At 33.3% G+C, this 17,984-nt stretch overlaps 1 protein-coding gene across 9 annotated transcripts in view; it reads right to left on the reverse strand.

The window, feature by feature from the left end:
• Positions 1-17,984, reverse strand: part of Macrod2 (mono-ADP ribosylhydrolase 2) — a 2,131,419-nt gene that overhangs the window by 112,424 nt on the left and 2,001,011 nt on the right. For all 9 annotated transcript variants that reach the window (XM_074074308.1, XM_074074312.1, XM_074074314.1 and 6 more), the window contains one exon: positions 8,861-8,938. In XM_074074308.1, coding sequence (XP_073930409.1) covers positions 8,861-8,938 — 78 coding nt within the window. The remainder of the gene's footprint in view (positions 1-8,860; positions 8,939-17,984) is intronic.

The following is a 17,984-nucleotide window of genomic DNA, read 5'->3' on the forward strand; positions in this document are numbered from 1 at the left end:
TGGCAGAGGAAACAAAAGAACACAAAGGATTCCACATTTTATGTATATATTTTTCAGAGTGTACTCAATCATCCATACTAATGGGAGGGACCATTAGAACAGATAATCCAAAAATCCATTCACTTTTCTTTAGCAATAGATCACGTGATTGTTTCTTGAAGCCCCAGTAATTAAGTTTGGCTCAAGCTAAGGCTTTAGATTTAATGAATTTGCATAAAAATTGTTCTGGGGACATCAGTCTGGAATTAAGTATTTCTAGGGGCTAAACCTAAACTCACTTGGTAAATGGACTATTTTTGAACAAAAGCAACAGCAATAAAGCTTTATTGTTTGCGGTTTATTAGATGCCCAGATTTTTCTAAGAACAAAGACTGTTTCATTGATGCTTGTCTTAAAGAGATAATGGAAATTGTGTTCTTTGTTATATTTGAAATTTGCTGCTAATATTAAAATTTTTGCTTTTCAATGTCTAAAAATATACCAGATTAGAAGCAAAAGCTAAACCTAGATTAGCATGAATTTGATTATTTCTTAGACATTCTTGGTTTTCTCCTAGCGTCAATAAAAATTTTCTGATGAAAATTATTTAAAAATTTTTTCTTGTAGTTTCAAATGAAATGCATTTTTCTTATGGCTACATTGACTTATGGATAATTTTTAAAGTAAGGGATGGTCACTTTTAATATTGTGAATTACCATCTTTCTCTTGTATATATTGTGTTTGTATATATATGTGTATATATGCATTCACATGTACATGCATGCTAATTTCTGTGGGTATGTGTCTGTGTATATGTATACACATATGCATACATATATGTAGTATGTAATATATTTTTTCAGATGAATTATACTTTGGTTTCTGCTTTTTTTATTTTGTATTTTTATAAGCATCATTGACCATCATTATAATTTCTTTAAGAATCTTATTTTGAAAAGATATATCATATTCCATGCTAGAGGAAAACTTTTGGATGCTTCTAATTTTTTTTGTTGTGTGTGGCATTAAATACAATGTATAATGAATATTTTTTGAATAAATATCTACATATATTTTTATAGACTTTGCCAAAATTGTTGGTGAGGAAATTATGTCCTTTAGTCTCTAAACAATAGTGAGTGTGTTTGCAAACCCTATTCTCACCAATTTTTGCATATTTAAAATTATTTTAAAAGAGAAGATATTGCATTCTTGTTTTATTTGCATTTCTTTAAATAATAAAGAGATATGGATAGTTTAAAATTTATAATTATTGCGTTTCTTCTTTTTGTGAATTATAATTGAGTAATGAGTCCTTTGTTCATTTTCCTCTTGGGTTGCTTTTTCTTTCTTATTGATATATGAAGTATTTTTTCCAAATAAGTAAATTAACTATTTGTCATTAAATGTTTTTCCTAGAAATATTCTTTAGAATTTGATCATAGCCTTTATTTATCATGTCAAAATATATATATTCAGATTTAGCAGTTTCTTATTTTATGGCATATATTGACACATGCATGTATACCTTACAGATACAGTCATACATGTCTTTATGTTTGAATATATGTAACTTTCCAATCATGTGTGCATAATAATCAAAGATTTTTTTGTTAGCACTATTTGTTAGAGAAGCTTTATGTTCATAACAAAATCAAAAGGAAGGTACAGAGATACACCACATACCTCCAATGGAAGCACACAGTCTTCCTTATTGTCAATTTCACCACGAGAGTGGTACATTTGCTACAACTGATGAACCTACATTGACATCTCTTACATTAGGGATCACTCTTCATTCTATGAATTCGGACAAATGTGTAATGATATGTGTCCACCATTATAGTATCATATAGAATAGTTTCACTACCCCAAAAGTCCTCTGTGCTTCTATTCATTTCTCTTTCCTCCCCAACTCCTAGAAACACTGGTCTTATTTACTATCTCAACAGTTTTGTTTTTTCCAGAAAGTCATGTAACTGGAATTGTATGGTTTTTAGCCTTTGCAGCTTATCTTCTTTCACTTAGTAATAAGCATTTAAATTTTCTCATGGCTGCTATTCATTTCTTTTAAGTGCTAAATAATAACCATTGGTTATTTTACTCTAATATTTTACAGTTTCATTATTTTACATTTCACCTTTGTTCTTATTGGATTTTATGTTAGTGGAAGGTTGGGATCAGCTTATTTTTCCAAATGGCCAACAAGTTGTCTTAATACCATTTATTGTGTCATCTGTCTTTGGAATGTCAGACAGAGTATCTACTGAAATCCCACATCTACCTGAGTCTATTTCTAAACTCTTTAGTCTGTTTCATTGATCAGCCTGTCTATTCCTACAGCATGACTATACTGTATATCATAGTTTTTAAACCTTCTGTGTCATTTTTAGTCTATTCACTCTATCATTGCTGATAATATTATATCTGTGAATTCTCCATTGCATTTTCAATAGGTTTTTACTTGTATTATATCTTGCCACACTATCTGACACATAAAGATCCATCACTGTTATATTTAATGAGGGATTTAAATTTTCATGAAAATAAAATGACCAACCCTTTCTCACCTGAGACTTTTGAATGGAATTCTAACTGGATAAATTCCAATGTTGTTTTTCATATTCTCTTGTTGTTGATTCCCCAAGTAGACTTTTTTTCTAACTTTATCCCTTTAAAGTTTAACTTTATCCCTTTATAATTTATTTTATTGAATTTAACTTGAACTGAGTGGCTCTTAAGCTTGATAAAGTAACCCAATTATACTTACTGCCATAACTATTTGCTTGTATTTCTGTCACCTTATTTAATCCATTAAGCTTTTGTTATACCACTAGCTATATTTTATTATTATTTGCATTACTGAATATACTTTCATGTTCAATATGAGTTTGTGGGGAATTTTAGAAAGCAATGTATCTTCTTTTAGTTCTATTGTAATTTAATTCTATTGGGATTATCATACAAATTTAAATTCATTCATTCATTGTTTCTTTGAGTCAGAGTTTCACTGCTCAAGCTGGCCTTGAACTCCCAATCCTCTTTCCTTGGCTTCCCAAGTGCTGGGTTTACAGGTGTGTCCCCTATACCTGGCTACCAATTTTTAAAGGATATTCTTAAAGCTAATTTTATTGCTAGAATTCTGATTTTTAATGTTGGAGTTGCTGTTGTGGAAGTCAGCTTTATGTGCAACTCTTCCTGTTCCCAGCTATAAATTTTGCTTTGTGGCCCCTGCCATTATCAATTCTTTTCTTTCCTCTTCTCTTCCTTCCCTTTCTTACTTCATCCCTTTACTCCTTCCTCTCTTAACCATTTTATAAATGCAACACACATGTAAGAAAGTACACAAAATTAAATAACCAAAAATAAACACAAAAATCCTATATATTTATAACCACTATGCAGCCTATAGAAGTCCCTATGCCGCATCTGTCAGTACATCCTTCCCGACCACTGAGGTTTAAGCAACACACTGACTATCAGAATAATTACTACCTAAATTTTATTATTTTACCACCCAAACATGTTTTTCTATATATTAATTCTATTTTCCTGCTTTTTGAACTTGATCTAAATGAAACTGTGCAATATGTAGATGGTCCCCATCTCACAATGGTTTGACTTAAGATTTTTTGACTTTATGATGGCTTGAAAGCTTGCCTGTATAAATGTTCTGTATTTTACTTTCAGTACACTTTTTAATAAATTACTTGAGACATTCAACATTTTATTATAAAATAAGCTTTGTGATACATGGTTTTGCTTAACTGTAGACTATGTAAGTATCCTTTACGCAATTCAGGTAACCTAAGATAAATTATAATATTTGGCAAGTTAGCTGTATTAAATACATTTTCGACTTCTGATATCATAAACTTATGATTGACTTATCAGGAAGCAGCCTTATCATATGTTGAGAGCATCAATACATGCTTCTTTACTTTCTTTCATATAACAGCACTTTGTAAGAGAGTCATCCATGCTTTTGCATGTAATTGTAGTTTGCAGTTTCCAAATGAGACTTCTGCTCATCTTCAGCTCTCTTCCTGTGTATGTAACTTCTGTTTTTTTTCTGATTGGCTTTCAGATTTTTCTTTTAATTTCTGGTGTTGATTGAGTTCCTCATGATGTGCTTGGGAATGATATTATTTTTATGTACCTGAGGGGCAGAGAAATTCTTGGATATGTGGATTCATAGTTTCATTGAATAATTGAAAAAAATTAGCTATTTTTACTTCAAAATATATTTTCTGACTCTTCCTCTCACACTCACCTCCTGAGATTCCAACTCATGTATATTATAATTAGAATTACCCTTCAAGCTGTTTTATAGCTCATCCATGTTCTTTTCATTTTCTTCAGTCATTTATTTTCTCTGTACTTTAATTGGGATAGTTTCTGTTGCTACATATTCAATTCATCAGTCTTTTCTTCTGCAGTATCTAATCTGCTATTACTTTCATTAGTATAATTTTCATCCAAGGCACTGTGTTTTTCATCTCTAGAAACTCAAGTTGGGTCTTTTCGTTTCTTCCATTCTTAAATTAACATGATCAATGCTTTATTTAGCTTCTTCTTGGAGATAACTTTCAACAAGTTCTTTCATATTATGTCATCTGTACCATTTCTGGATTGATTTCTATGAATTGACTTTTCTTCTTCTTTGAGTCATATTTTCCTGCATCCTGTCAAGAACTATGAAAGGATCTGAGATTTTTCACTGCTTGCAAATTAACAAGTTAGCTAGCCACAAATCCATGGATGTTGACAAAACACATAGGCTTCCTGGATCAAAAATGAGGAACAGTTTATTATCAATAGCACTAACCACAGAATTTTTACCATTCCTTGAGCTACAGTTCCAGTGATATGAAGTGGGCTGGGTAATTGATACCTGTACATCAGTGGGTTGTGTCCCAAGGAAGGAATCTTAAGCATAAAGAATTTGAATCTTTTATAATGCCCAGTAGGTATGTCTATTCTTTGATCTAGAAGGGACAACACTTCTCTCTTCTAAGCAGATAAGCAAGCCTGATCTTTGCTTCAGGGGAAGACACTTTCTCTGTCTTCCAAGGTAGTTTGCTATAGAAATATTCAGGAAAAGGTTGGTCATAACAAAAGCAGTCAATGTCTCTGCTCACAAGATGAGCAGAAGCATGAAAGAGGTATGAAGAAGTATCTTCCAATATTTCTGATATGCCTGATAATTTTGTCAATTTTACTTTATGGGGTGTGAGATACATTTATATTCCTATGAATTCTCTCTATAAGTTTCCTTCAGGGATGAGTTTAGCTTATGCAGAAACAGTTTGATCTTTCAAAGTCTTGTACTTCAGCTACATGAGGATAAGAGCAACATTTATTCTACTGCTTGGTTTGCTCTACTGTTGAAGCAAAACTCTTCTAAATTCTCTAGGAATTTTAAGGTTTTCAGTCTGATTTGTAAGGACAGGTACTCCTCCCAGCCCTGCATAAACTCCGGGTATCATCTCCTCAAATCTTTTAGCATTACTTACCTAACTTTGGGTAGTTTCCTTGAATGCAACTAGTACTTATTTCAATATCTGAGGAATTCCCTATTTAGATCCCTCACACATTCCTTCTGTGGAGCTCTCTTTTCTCTTTGCCATACAAACTCTAGCTACATTAACTTCACAGGAGTCCCAGTTCTATTTCCTCAACTCAAGTAGTCTCCTGGCTCTCCTGAATTCTTCCCCTTTGTACCATGGCCAGGTAGTCATGTGGAACAATTACAGGGCTTACCTCATTTCCTGACTCAGGGATCATTTATGAAATTTGAACATTAATTGGTACTTTTACCTTCCACAACAATGGAAGAACACTTGAACACATATATCTAATTTATCTTACTCTAGTAAATTCCATTATTGTGGACAATTTTAATGCTATGTGTATCTTAATTCCCATGGACATTATTATTATGATAATTATTTTGTACCATCAATGTTCGCTTAGACTTATTCAATAATTACTCAATAATTATCATTGCTCTTGATTCCTTCATGAGACTTTGATTTTCTACTTGCAATTAGTTTCTTCATACTTACAGAACACCAGGAATCTCTGGCGATGAACTGTGCTTCCTTTTTTCCTGAAATATTGTTAATTAACCTGTTTCTAGAGACATGCTTTCCTCCCCTGGGTTTATAATTCTTGGTTGGCAGCTATTTTGTGGTATCATCTGCTTATTTCCATTGTATCTATTGGAATGTTGGCTGTCAATACAAGTGTCTTTTTTTTTTCAAATGATTACCTTTTATTTCATTTTTAAATTTTGCTATAATTTATTGACTATACAAATCTTTTTTGAATGTTTATACATGTATATTCTTTTTCAATAAAATTCAAAATGGGAAGGCAATATTTCTGCCACTGTTGTGAAAATTGTAAACACTGCAAATTTAGGCCAAGAAACAGCAAAGGCATTGAGATGAAATGTAATCAGAAGGACCACCTTGTCACTTTCAGTATACTTCTTACCTTACTCGGGTTATTTTAGTTGGTTTTGTCCTATGAATGAATGAATAACTGAGTAGAGTTCTCCTTCTATCTGTTATTTTGGTATTTGTTAGCTCCTATTATTTGTTCTTAAATTGAATGATTATGATTTATGTTTATTCTACTAGAGTTCAAAAGGTTTTGGGGACATTTATTTGGTCTAATTTTTTTCCCAAATTTTCTTCAAATATTGCTCCTCTCCAATTCTCTCTCTCTTTTAATTTGTGATAAACTTTGTATTTGCATTATATCATCACCATTTTTTTCTTTCTTTAGTGTTTTTTTCTCTACTGTCTTCATTTTGAATATATTCTTCTAACCCGTAGTTCACAAACTCTCTTTCACCTGTGTTTAATATGTTGTTAGGCCATAAATCCATATATGTTGTTAAATCATCAATCTGTTCATTGAAATGTTAATTTCAATGATAGCATCCTTTAATTCTAGATTTTCTTTTTTTCATTTTTATTTCTTATATTCAGTTCTCAGCTAAAATTTTCAGTCTTATCTCTATTCCTTTATTGTATAATCAGTATAATTATTTCATACTTTGTGTTTATAAACTAATATTTTCAGCTCAAATGGGTTTACTTCTCTGCACTTTATTTATGTTTCATGTTGTCTTGTTACCACATTTTTCTGTCTGGTAATTTTTTTGTATGTATGTACTAGATCTTATATTTGATGATTATTTATAAAAATTGTTTGAAGCCTACAATAATCTTTTGTTCTTCTAGTAAATATTTTGCATGTGTTTTAATCATGTGCCTAAGGGAACTAGTAATTTGTGCTGGTCTTACTTCAGTTTGGGGATAGGGATGATTTGAAGGTAAGCAACAGGCTTTAGAAAGCAGATCGACTGCTGGATCATTCTTGCTAGTTTACATGTCATGTCTTTTGAGTTTTTCACCCAAAACACAAAGGAGTTATTAGAGTCCCTTGCCTTTTTCAGCAATGGGACTCAAGGCAATTTTTGTGGAATCAGCAAGTGCTCTAAGATAAAAGCAGTTTAGATTCTCATCTGGACATTCTTCTCCCAGAACCTTGCCTGATAATACTTCATTGTCTTCTTAGCTCTTTGATGCCCTTCACAGTCTTTCTGTTTCCTTTATATATGTATGTATATGCACATACAAAAATATATATTACATAATGTATCACATAATTGATTATATATAAAATGTTTGTCTCGCATGTGCATATTACATGTAATAAACAATATAATGGCATTGTACATAATATAATCAAATATATCATATAAATAGATTTAACGTTGTCTAGATTGTCTAGTTATACTTAGTGAGAGAAATGGTCTAAATTACTTTGACACCCATTACTGAAAGTAGAAATCTCTTCTTTTATCTTTGTCATTTTTAAGTAACATATTCTATAAGCTTCAGTTATATTTAGTTCAGATATAAATACTAATTTTGAAATAATTATTTTAATATTTTCATATATTGAATTAATTCTTTACCATATAGTATCTTCCAATTGTGCCTTTCTCACTCATTGAATTTTGCATTCCTTGGTGTATTTATTGTTTTGTACAGGCCATTGGTTAGTTTATTCAGAAAGGATACCTGGGCAGCATATTTTCTTAATATTTGTATTTCTTAGAAAATATTACTCTTGACTTTGTTCATGAATTATAACTTTACTAAATATAGAAAGGATGTCCTTTACAGCTCTGGAGATGTTGCTCAATTTTCTCCTTGCATTCAGGGTTGTGGAAGAAGGCTAAGGCTAATCTAATTCTGGTGATACAGTTTACAACCTGATTTTGACTTTCTTTTATTCTTTAAAAGCCTTTCTTTGTCATTGATTTTGTGAAATTCCACAAGGCTATTGTCTATTCTTGTTTGAGTTTTCATTATCTTTGCCTATAAATACAGTGCATACTCTCATGTTTTGAGCACAGAAACTGGTTTGCATTAGGAAAACTTTCTTCCTGTTATTTTTCTAATAATTGTTCATTTCTGTTTGCTCTATTCTCCCTTCTTGGTATTCTAAGGATATATGGTTCTAATCTCCTGGGTTTATTCTCCATATGTCTCACACTTACTCTCATTCTTTTCATATATTTATTTCTATAGTTACAAACCCAGTGCTTTATGGAATCTAGGCAGGTAACAATAAGAAAAATAAATGAAGCTACCCTGATACTAAAATGATGAGTGATGAGGATTGTGGAGAGAAAAAAAAAATCCCATCTCAAGATGTCAGCTACCAATAAGCTGGCATGCAGCACTAACAGAATATTATTAGAATTACGTTTTTTACAGAAAAACTCAAATTTTTTTTTATGTAATATTTTTCAGTAGGAAAAAATCAACACTGAAAAAGGATCTCACAACTTACCCTTGGGATGGTCTTGCTCACATATAGAATGTTCTGTTACTTCATTGTCTTTTATAATATTGTCATCCTTTGCAGAATCTGACAAAATGCAAGCAAAACCTTTAATCAGCATTTTTTTAAACTGAGACAAAGGAGCAGCTTCTATCACTAACATAATAGATTTAAGTTTAGGGGAGAAGAATTGATTATTTAAAAACAAAAGCATTAAAACTCACTTAAGTATTTTCATCAATAAATAAGCTTTTCTGAAAGTATCATCTAAGATATTTGCACAAAGCTTACAAAGGTAGAGAATGTAGTTATGGCATCACTTTGCAGCAGAGAAGAAAATAGAAAGCAGGCTTTATGTGTCAGTGAAATTCTTAGAATTGTGGCAAAGGATATGAAAGGAAGGCAAAATAGAGAAGATTAAAGGGATATCTAATTTTCATGTTCTTAATGTTTCCAGTACTGTTCACATATGGGAGCCTTGAGTCCTTCAAAAAGTCAGATACAGCATGTTGGAAGTCCAGAGGTAATTAAGATCATCTTCCCCAGTCCCCACACCGGTTGAACAAAAGCAAATAAGGAATGCAGACCTGCTCTGTGTAATGTCATCCTCTCCCTCACATAGCACTTTTAAATGTGGATCAGCATACACTCATCTTTTCTGTTATTACATATACTACATAGGAAATGACAAGCCGAATAGGATTCTGTGATGATGGATTGACTCTTGAAAAGCTAGAATGTTGAATGTTGAGGCCTCTCTGGAGGCTCTTTACAAAGGAATCAGAACAAGCCTGTGAATGGGTCTGCAAGAATACAGAAATTAGATCTTTTATTCAGTTTATAAGTATTTATTAAGGAGTAATTCCATGTCAGACACTGGTTTGAATGTTGGGGAGACAATCAGGGACCACAACCAAAACTCTGTCCTCACAGAGTTTACAATCCAGTAGACATTTTGTATATAGCTAAAAGGAAAGTAATTCAAAGATACCTGAAAGTTACTAAACTAATCTCATCAGCATGTGGCCTGGACAACACTGAAGCTGGCAGGCCTACTTAGACCTGAGTTACCTACAAGTGGGTTCTGGACTGGATTTGTATCTCTTTCTAATAGTGCTGAATCTGAAAGAATAAAAATCAGCTAGAATAAATCATTCTTTCTTTGTTTCCTTTTCTCTCCCCCCCCCTTTTACTTCCTCTCCCTGAGTCTCAAAACTTGGAGATAGCACCAAACATTATGGTTTGGAAGATTTATGAGGCAGTTTCTTTCTTCAACCTGCCACAAGCAACATTTGATGGACAAGTGAGAAACCTGGGTAGTTAACATGAGATTCAAATTTAATAACCAGTGAAGCAAGTATACACCCGAAGTGTATGGTTTTAATTAACTGCAAATAATTCCCCCAAGGCAAATGTTTAATTATCTGCACTGCTTCTTATTTCTTTCTGAGACTGACAATAAGTTTAAAAGTCAAAATTTAGAAGCAAAACTGAGCATAGACACATTTTCCAAACTGTTATCTCACTCATGTCAAATTGGTTTAAAACAACTCTCATTTAAATATGCTATTTTAATTTTGGAGCTAGCATGTGGATTGAAAAAAAAATCCTTCAAGTCTTTCTTTATTCATATTAACAGTGAAAATAAACAATGAAAAACAGAACTATCTGTGTTAGGGTAAAATTTAAATTTGAAGATATTTTAGTTTTTTTCTTGTTTACAGAAAATGTTACCATTTAACATGAAGTTTTGTGCAACACTCATTTCTTTCATTAACATTGTAGGATTATCTAAGATTTTACATGTATTTAAAAATTTATCCATTTAGACTAAACAATAATTAGTTTTTCCTTATAACTTACATAAACATTATCTTTCTGTACCAAATACATGGCATAAGAAATGTCTTTGAACTTTTTATTTTGGGACAGGATTTCACTATGTAGTCTAAGCTAGACTGGAACTCATGATCTTCCTGCCTCAGTCTCTCCTGTGTTGGAATAGCAGGCACATACCACTACACCCAGTTAAGGAATGTCGTTTAAAAAGTGCTTTACATTGAGTTTACATTGAGTTCATACAAAATAAGTGAAAAGTATCTGTAAAATTAATCACTAGGTTGTACCTGTTTTGCTACCAAAATCTGTGCCCTCAGCAAACTGGTTCCTCTTTTAAGTTCAATTTCCTTAAGAAGTTGCTTTAACATTACTAAAGCACCTTCTGAGATTATGAGCTCTCTATAATCTAATAGAATCTATATAATGCACTTCATTGAATCCAAGACACTGCAAATGTTATTTGCACAATTATTTAGTGCTACTAAATACACAATAACTCATTATACATTCTAAGATATCTCCTGATCTTAAAAATAAAATATATGAAAGAACATACATCTCAGAAATATGCTGTTTGGGTACATTCTATATGTAATATATTTGTCTTTATGTAAGTATAGGGATTTCATATCAATTTGAGTCATCACCAAACCCACTCCCTTTTATATGTGAGCCTCTTCTCCAAAATCATTCTATCTCCACATCTGTCAACAAAGCAGGATAGAAACTATAAGGCCATGACAACACTCACAAATAATCAGGTAGGTATGGAAGATTGTTTCCACTAAAGTTACTCTATTTAAAAGGTTATTTGAATTTCCAGTCTCATAAACCTTAGCAAGACTGAATTTGATACTGTGAGTTTAAATCATAGGATGTGAAATGACAGTACAGCTTTTCTGTTAGGGGAAGTTGTACTGTATAAGTATATGAAGTCATTATTCATGATAAGAGAGAAAATATATCCTGTTGTTATTGTTTGAATGTCTGTGTCCCTCTCAAAATTCATATGATAAAGTTCGAATCCCCACAGTGATGGCACTATGGGGTGGGACCTTTGGAAGGTGATGAAGTCATGATGGTGGAGCCCTCATGATTGGAATTAGTATCTTATGAAAGAGGTCCAAAGGGACCCTGCACTTCTTCTGGCATGTGAAGATATAGCAAAAAGGCTTTGTATATGAACTAGAAAGTGGACCCCAGCTGATACTGTTTGCCAGCACCTTGATCTTGGACTTCTCAGCCTCCAAATTGTGAGAAATAAATTTATCTTATTTGTAAGCTACTCAGTTTATGGAATTTTGTTACAGTAATCTACATGAGCTAAGGCACAAGTGCATATGGTCGCTAAAGAGCTGAATAGTTCTATGAGTCCTGTAAACTACCATGAGAAATATAGTTATAGATACTAAATTCTTGGAGCACCTTGGATTTGCATTTTTTAATTCTAAAAATTATCATTAGGTAATGTTAAAAATGTAGAACAGTTATCACCTAATTCTGAAATTCAGTCAATTTTTTTAATAGCAGAGACCAGAATTAAATTTATATGTAGATTCTGACTTTCAAAATGTTTAAGGTCAATGTCATATACTTAAAGAATTTTTTCAAATGCAAATATTAAATCAAATATTCAAGCCAAAAGTTATACATAGATGTGCTTTTAAGATTGATAAGAAGGAATAAAAAAACACTTTAATAAATTTAAAAATCCCTCTTATTTAGAAAGTTGAAAAAGGCTTAATATTTAAAATTGATTAAAATAAAGTGAAAACCCCATAAAAACAGAATATTTAAGAAGCAAATCACTTTTAATGTAGTTAATTGAGTATATCTACATGGAATAGTATATGTATGAATTTAAACTTTGATGACAAATGGTGAAATTATTGATATTTTTATAAATATATCTAAATTATGAATCAAGATAAATGCTGGCTTATACCAAGAAGTCCCTTTAGAGCAAATATTCTAAACCCTGGGCCATCTTTTTAGAATAGCAATATAAAATGTCATTTATATATTTACATGTTCATTTTCTTGGAAGGAGATAGTTCTATCATATTCTCTTAGGAATCCATGACCCAGCAAGATTAAAAATTACTATAAAAACTTATATCCTAATGCCTATGATATAGCCATTTTCTAAAAAATTTTCAGAACTCTTTTTGAGGAATTAGATACCAGTTTGATGCCTATCTCATGAATTCATCAATGATGGCAAAATTTGAATTCTTGTTTTTAAATCACCTGGAGGTCTTATTTATTTATTTATTTACTTACATACTTACTTTGGCCATACTGGGGTTTGAACTCAGGGCCTCACTCTTGCTAGGCAAGTGTTCTACTGCTTGAGCCACACTCAAGCCCCAGACTTGAATTCTTAAGGTAGATCTGACTTGGTGAAATAGCCAATTAGATATTGGGGTATATCTAACAGATGAGGAGGACAAACTAGTTGTCAAAACACATTTTATGTCAAAATTAGAAGTCAATATAAGGTATATAAGACAATAGATGATAACTGCCTTTGAAGAGAGTTTCAAGCCATAAAGTCTAGAAAATTCTTTTGGTGTGATTGGTAACCCCCACTATTATTTCAGGGGGAGGCAGTCAATCATTTTGGTGAAGAAACTTCAATGGGTTTGTAGAAAATAAATGCTGTACTCCAAAAATCCACTCACAAAATATTATTTGTCAGCATTGTGTGTATCTCTGTATTTGAGAACCAGAGCTTGATCCAAAAGTTCACAGAAACACATCACTTGGCTTGCCTTTACTTCTTGTAAACTGATTTGATTTTACTAAGCAGAACATTTATCCTGACCTGCTCATTAGAATCTTTGATTTATTATGTGAAAGACAAAGTAATTTTTCCTCCATTTGAATGGGGTGCTTATCCACAGTACACAAGAGTCTATGCAGCTGTTTGTGGTCCCATGGAAACTTTGCAATAACTATTCTTTTATATATGAAAAATAATCCCTAGATACATTCCAAGAATATTCACATGTTGATAATGTGAAGAGCACTTGGTCCCAGTGAGGCCGAGTATATAGGGATGAACTATACTTACCTGAAAGGTATCCAGGTCCACAGAACGATATGGCTCTGGGTGTCAGGAGGCCCAACTGAGTTATGGTTGGTCATTTGTCTTCATTATGCTCTCATTAACCCCCATTAAAAGGTGGCCAATAATTCCCAGAGGTTTAGAATCTAGGTACTAACAGCTCTTGAGGCATGACTGGGAAAATTACCATCATAGACAAGCAACTTGTTTCTATTAGAAAATACATTCCAAATTCCAAACAGTGAATTTGGATAAAAGAGCTTGAGCATTTCTTCATGGGAGGTGACAGTGTTTTGCAGTTGTTACTGAAAATATAAGCAGGTAAGAGAGTCAGTCATTATGAGGTGAATACTAGTTGAGGATTGTGATTTAGGATTTAGAATAATAAGCTCCATAATGCCACAGAGATTCATTCACAATGGGTAATCTCAGTTTCTGTAGCTATGAGTGTATCTAGGTGTTGACCTATCGCTCTAAAATACCTTATAATGCTATTGTGCAGATTTTTTCCAATTATCTCTTTGTTCTAGACAACTCCTTTTTGTAACTGCTCCTACTTTTCCTTCATTATCTACGTACCTGAGTTAGATGGTTCTCACTGAGATTTTTACTGTCTACTTATAAAATAAAGGTTAATAATGGGGCAAGTACTGTGGCATGCCACCAGGGCCACCCTAGCCCTCTTTAAGTCATTGACTGGAATAAGAATCATCACAATGTAAAACAGAACAGCTGGATGTGAAGTGGAGATGGACCACAATGGAAAAAGAAATGCTTAATTACCCTTTCCATCAAGTTAATTTTTCCCCTTTGGCAAAGTAAACAAAGGCAAATCTGCTCTTATTTTTGGTTGTCTATGACTTGGCTGTTTCAATATCCTTGACCTTATCTGTCTTTCTCCTTTCTGATCTTGCCTCCCTTTATCTTGTGAAACATCACACTATATATATGCTCTTTTGACATCACTTAAAAAAAAAATCTGGCCAAGCCACAGGCATGAAATGTAGCTATGCTCTGAATGTAAACAGAGTTGGAATTCTGTTAAATAGTTTACCTATATGAAAGGATGTAAAACATGGTGACTATAGTTAATGATAACTTGTTGTATAAAATTGTCCCTTGGTATTCAAAGAAGATTGGTTCCTTCCTGGACCTCCTCAAATACCAAAATCAGCAGATGCTCAATATAAAATACTGATTTTATAAAATAGTGTAATATTTGCATATAATCTATGCACATCTTGTATAATTTAAATCATTTCTAGGTTACTTATAATACATAATAAAATATAAATGTCATATAAACAGTTTTTAAACTGTTTGGGAAAAATGACAAGAAAAAAGTATGTACATGTTCAATATAAATGAAATTTCTTTTTTGCAATATTTTGATCCTTATTTGGTTGAATCTACAGATGTAGAACCTGCAGTTAAGGAGGGCTAGCTGTATTTGAAAATTGCAAGGAAGGTAGATTTTAAGTGTTTTAACAACAAAAAATGGTATGTGAGCTAATACATATGTCAATTAGCTTAATTTAGCCATTCTACAATGTACACATAGGCTATAGTTTGGATCTGAAATGGTCACCAAAAGACCAAAGTGTTAAAGGTTTGGTCCCTGGCTTGCCACTACTGGGAAGTGGTGGAACCTTTAAGAGGTGGGGCCTGGGCAGGTTTTAGATCATTGGGGGTGTGCCTTCAAAGGGGATTGTGTGACCCTGGTCTCTTCATTTCTTTTCATACTGGCCTATGAGGTGAACAGTCTTCCTCTACCACATACTCTTGCCATGATAATGCTACCTCACTATAGGTCCAAAAGCAATGGTGCTAATTGACCATGCACTGAAATCTCTGAAACCGTAAGCCATAATAAACCTTTTTCTCTTATTAAGATGATCATTTCGGGTATTTATTACAGTAACAAGATAATCAGCTCAGGTATTTATTACAGTAACAGTGAGATAACAACATATTTCAAAATATCATATTGTACATTGTAAATGTATGTATTTGTTTGCCAGCTAAGAAATAAAGCTCATCTATAAACTTGAGAAAATAGAAGTGCTTTATTCACACTTTGGTTTAATTTGATCTGATAATGAAAGGTTATTGCAACTATATTGTTGAGGTGACCTTTCCCTTGGGAGAAATGATAAGGGTTTTTATAGCTCTGTTTCTGAGCAGTCACACATAGCCTGGAAGTGGGGGCTGTTTCTCAGCTGTTTTATTTCATAGAGAAGTTAAGATAGTATAATCTGTCTCCATATTCACAAATGCTTCAACTCTGGGCTCAGGTTGTTTTCAGCCAGTCACTTGGTGAGTGCTGCTGAGGTGCCTGGGAAATCACTTTCCAGGAAATCCCAAGGATTTCATATTTCCTAGAGTAATCAAAGGCTAAGTCATAGCCCATCCTGTTGAATCCCAACTTGCCTTTTACCCCCAAATAATGTAAAGTGACATGTTTGGAGACAAAAATGAGCATTTGGATCTTTTACAGAAGTTACTAATTCTATGTGAACTTAAAGAATTGGATGACTTCTTGTGAGTACCTATTCGTTCACCACATCTTTGTAGAAGTGTCCGCAATCTCATCCAACTGAAAAAGAAGCAGAGCTCTAATCATGGGCTTCCATTTTCCCATGTGCTTGTTTTTCTTTTCTTTTTAACTCTTCCCCAAGAGATTGCATATAATTCTACCATACACATTCCTTCAGAGTGTTTTATTTTATGAATTTACTACAAGTTATTTTATTATTGCTTCTATTGTTGGATATTCAAACTGAATCTAATTATTTGCTATTCTAAATAATCTTACATTGTTGTAGTGAAGGTCTGAAGGATCAATTCACTCTTCTCCTATCTCTTACTCCTGCCCCCCTCCTACTTCTTTTTTTTTTCTTTTATTCATATGTGCATACGCTCCTACTTCTTTAAAAAAATGTTTTTTATTGTTGTGCTGGGTTGGGGCACATTGTGTCATTTACAAAAGTTCTTACAAGATGTCAAATATATCATACTGGAATTCACCCCTTCCACCATCTCCTTTATCCCTCCTCCCCCATTCCTGGAATAGTTTCAATGGATATCATTTTCCCATTAGCCCCTCCTATTTCTGAGATCTAGAAAGGATTGATTTCTCTAAAGAAGCTACAATAGAAATAGCCCACATCAGCTATTGTAGCTACAGCCTTGTAGCAGACAAGGTCCATCCAACCATAACCCTTTGGACCTACTTCAAGATCACAGGAGATGGTTCCAGTGGATGAGCTGTTTTCTGAGACTGATTGAGACCTGGGTAAAGCAGAAGTCCCCAGGAGTTAATGCTCAATTCCTGACCCCAAATGACTTGGGAGATATGTACCTCAGTTTCCTCACTTCTCATGAAGAAGATTCCGAATGCATTCTATACTTCTGTTAGAGGAATGGTGCTCTGGATTTCCTTAGCAGTAACTTGCTTGCTAATATCCTCTATTGGTCCTCCTTTTCCTTCTTTAAGATTCACCTGTATTTCTGGGACTACCTCTTCCCAAAAATCATTTGCTCCCAATCTTTGTTTTAGGATTTGTTTTGTGGGAACCCAAGCTAAGACAGTCCAGATAGTCACTGCTCTGTCTCTCAATACTTAGTAGTAAAAATGTGAATGATCATTTTATTTTCTTGACTTACAGTTTTCTGCTCCTTTGTACCACACTGCCTTTAATTAGGGGAAATGGAGAAGAGTACTGGTTACCTAGTTAGGCAAAGTGGGGAAAAGAGGTTGCCATGTTTTGCACTGTATTACTCTGATAGCTGGGCCATAAGTGACTGGTGAGAGATGGGCTCTGGAAAGACATCTATAGTTTGTACCATAGCCATTCAGTTGGCCTGACAAGAGAGCCACCCACAGGGGAAAAGCCATCTTAGACTATGATGAAACCAGTGGATCAGCTTGCTGATTAATGATTGTTGGAGAAGTGTTGAGTCACTAGGGGACCACTGCATGGTTCTTGCCTTCTGGATGACCTAGTTCTTGGTGTTGAGGAAATGCTTCTCTCACTCTCCAACTCTGATGACTTAACCTCAGTATGCAGCACCTTTGCAAAACTTGGAAGTGTCTTGCTTTGTGGAACTTGCAAGTTCATTACCTAATTTCAATGTGTCTATATACTTTAACTATTTCTAAAGCACCTTTAAAAAAACATTTTTTAAGAAATTTGTCATTCTTTTAGATCCATTTTTAAAAAT

This window comes from Castor canadensis, chromosome 5 (assembly GCF_047511655.1).
Source record: "Castor canadensis chromosome 5, mCasCan1.hap1v2, whole genome shotgun sequence".
Classification (NCBI taxonomy): Eukaryota; Metazoa; Chordata; class Mammalia; order Rodentia; family Castoridae; genus Castor; species Castor canadensis.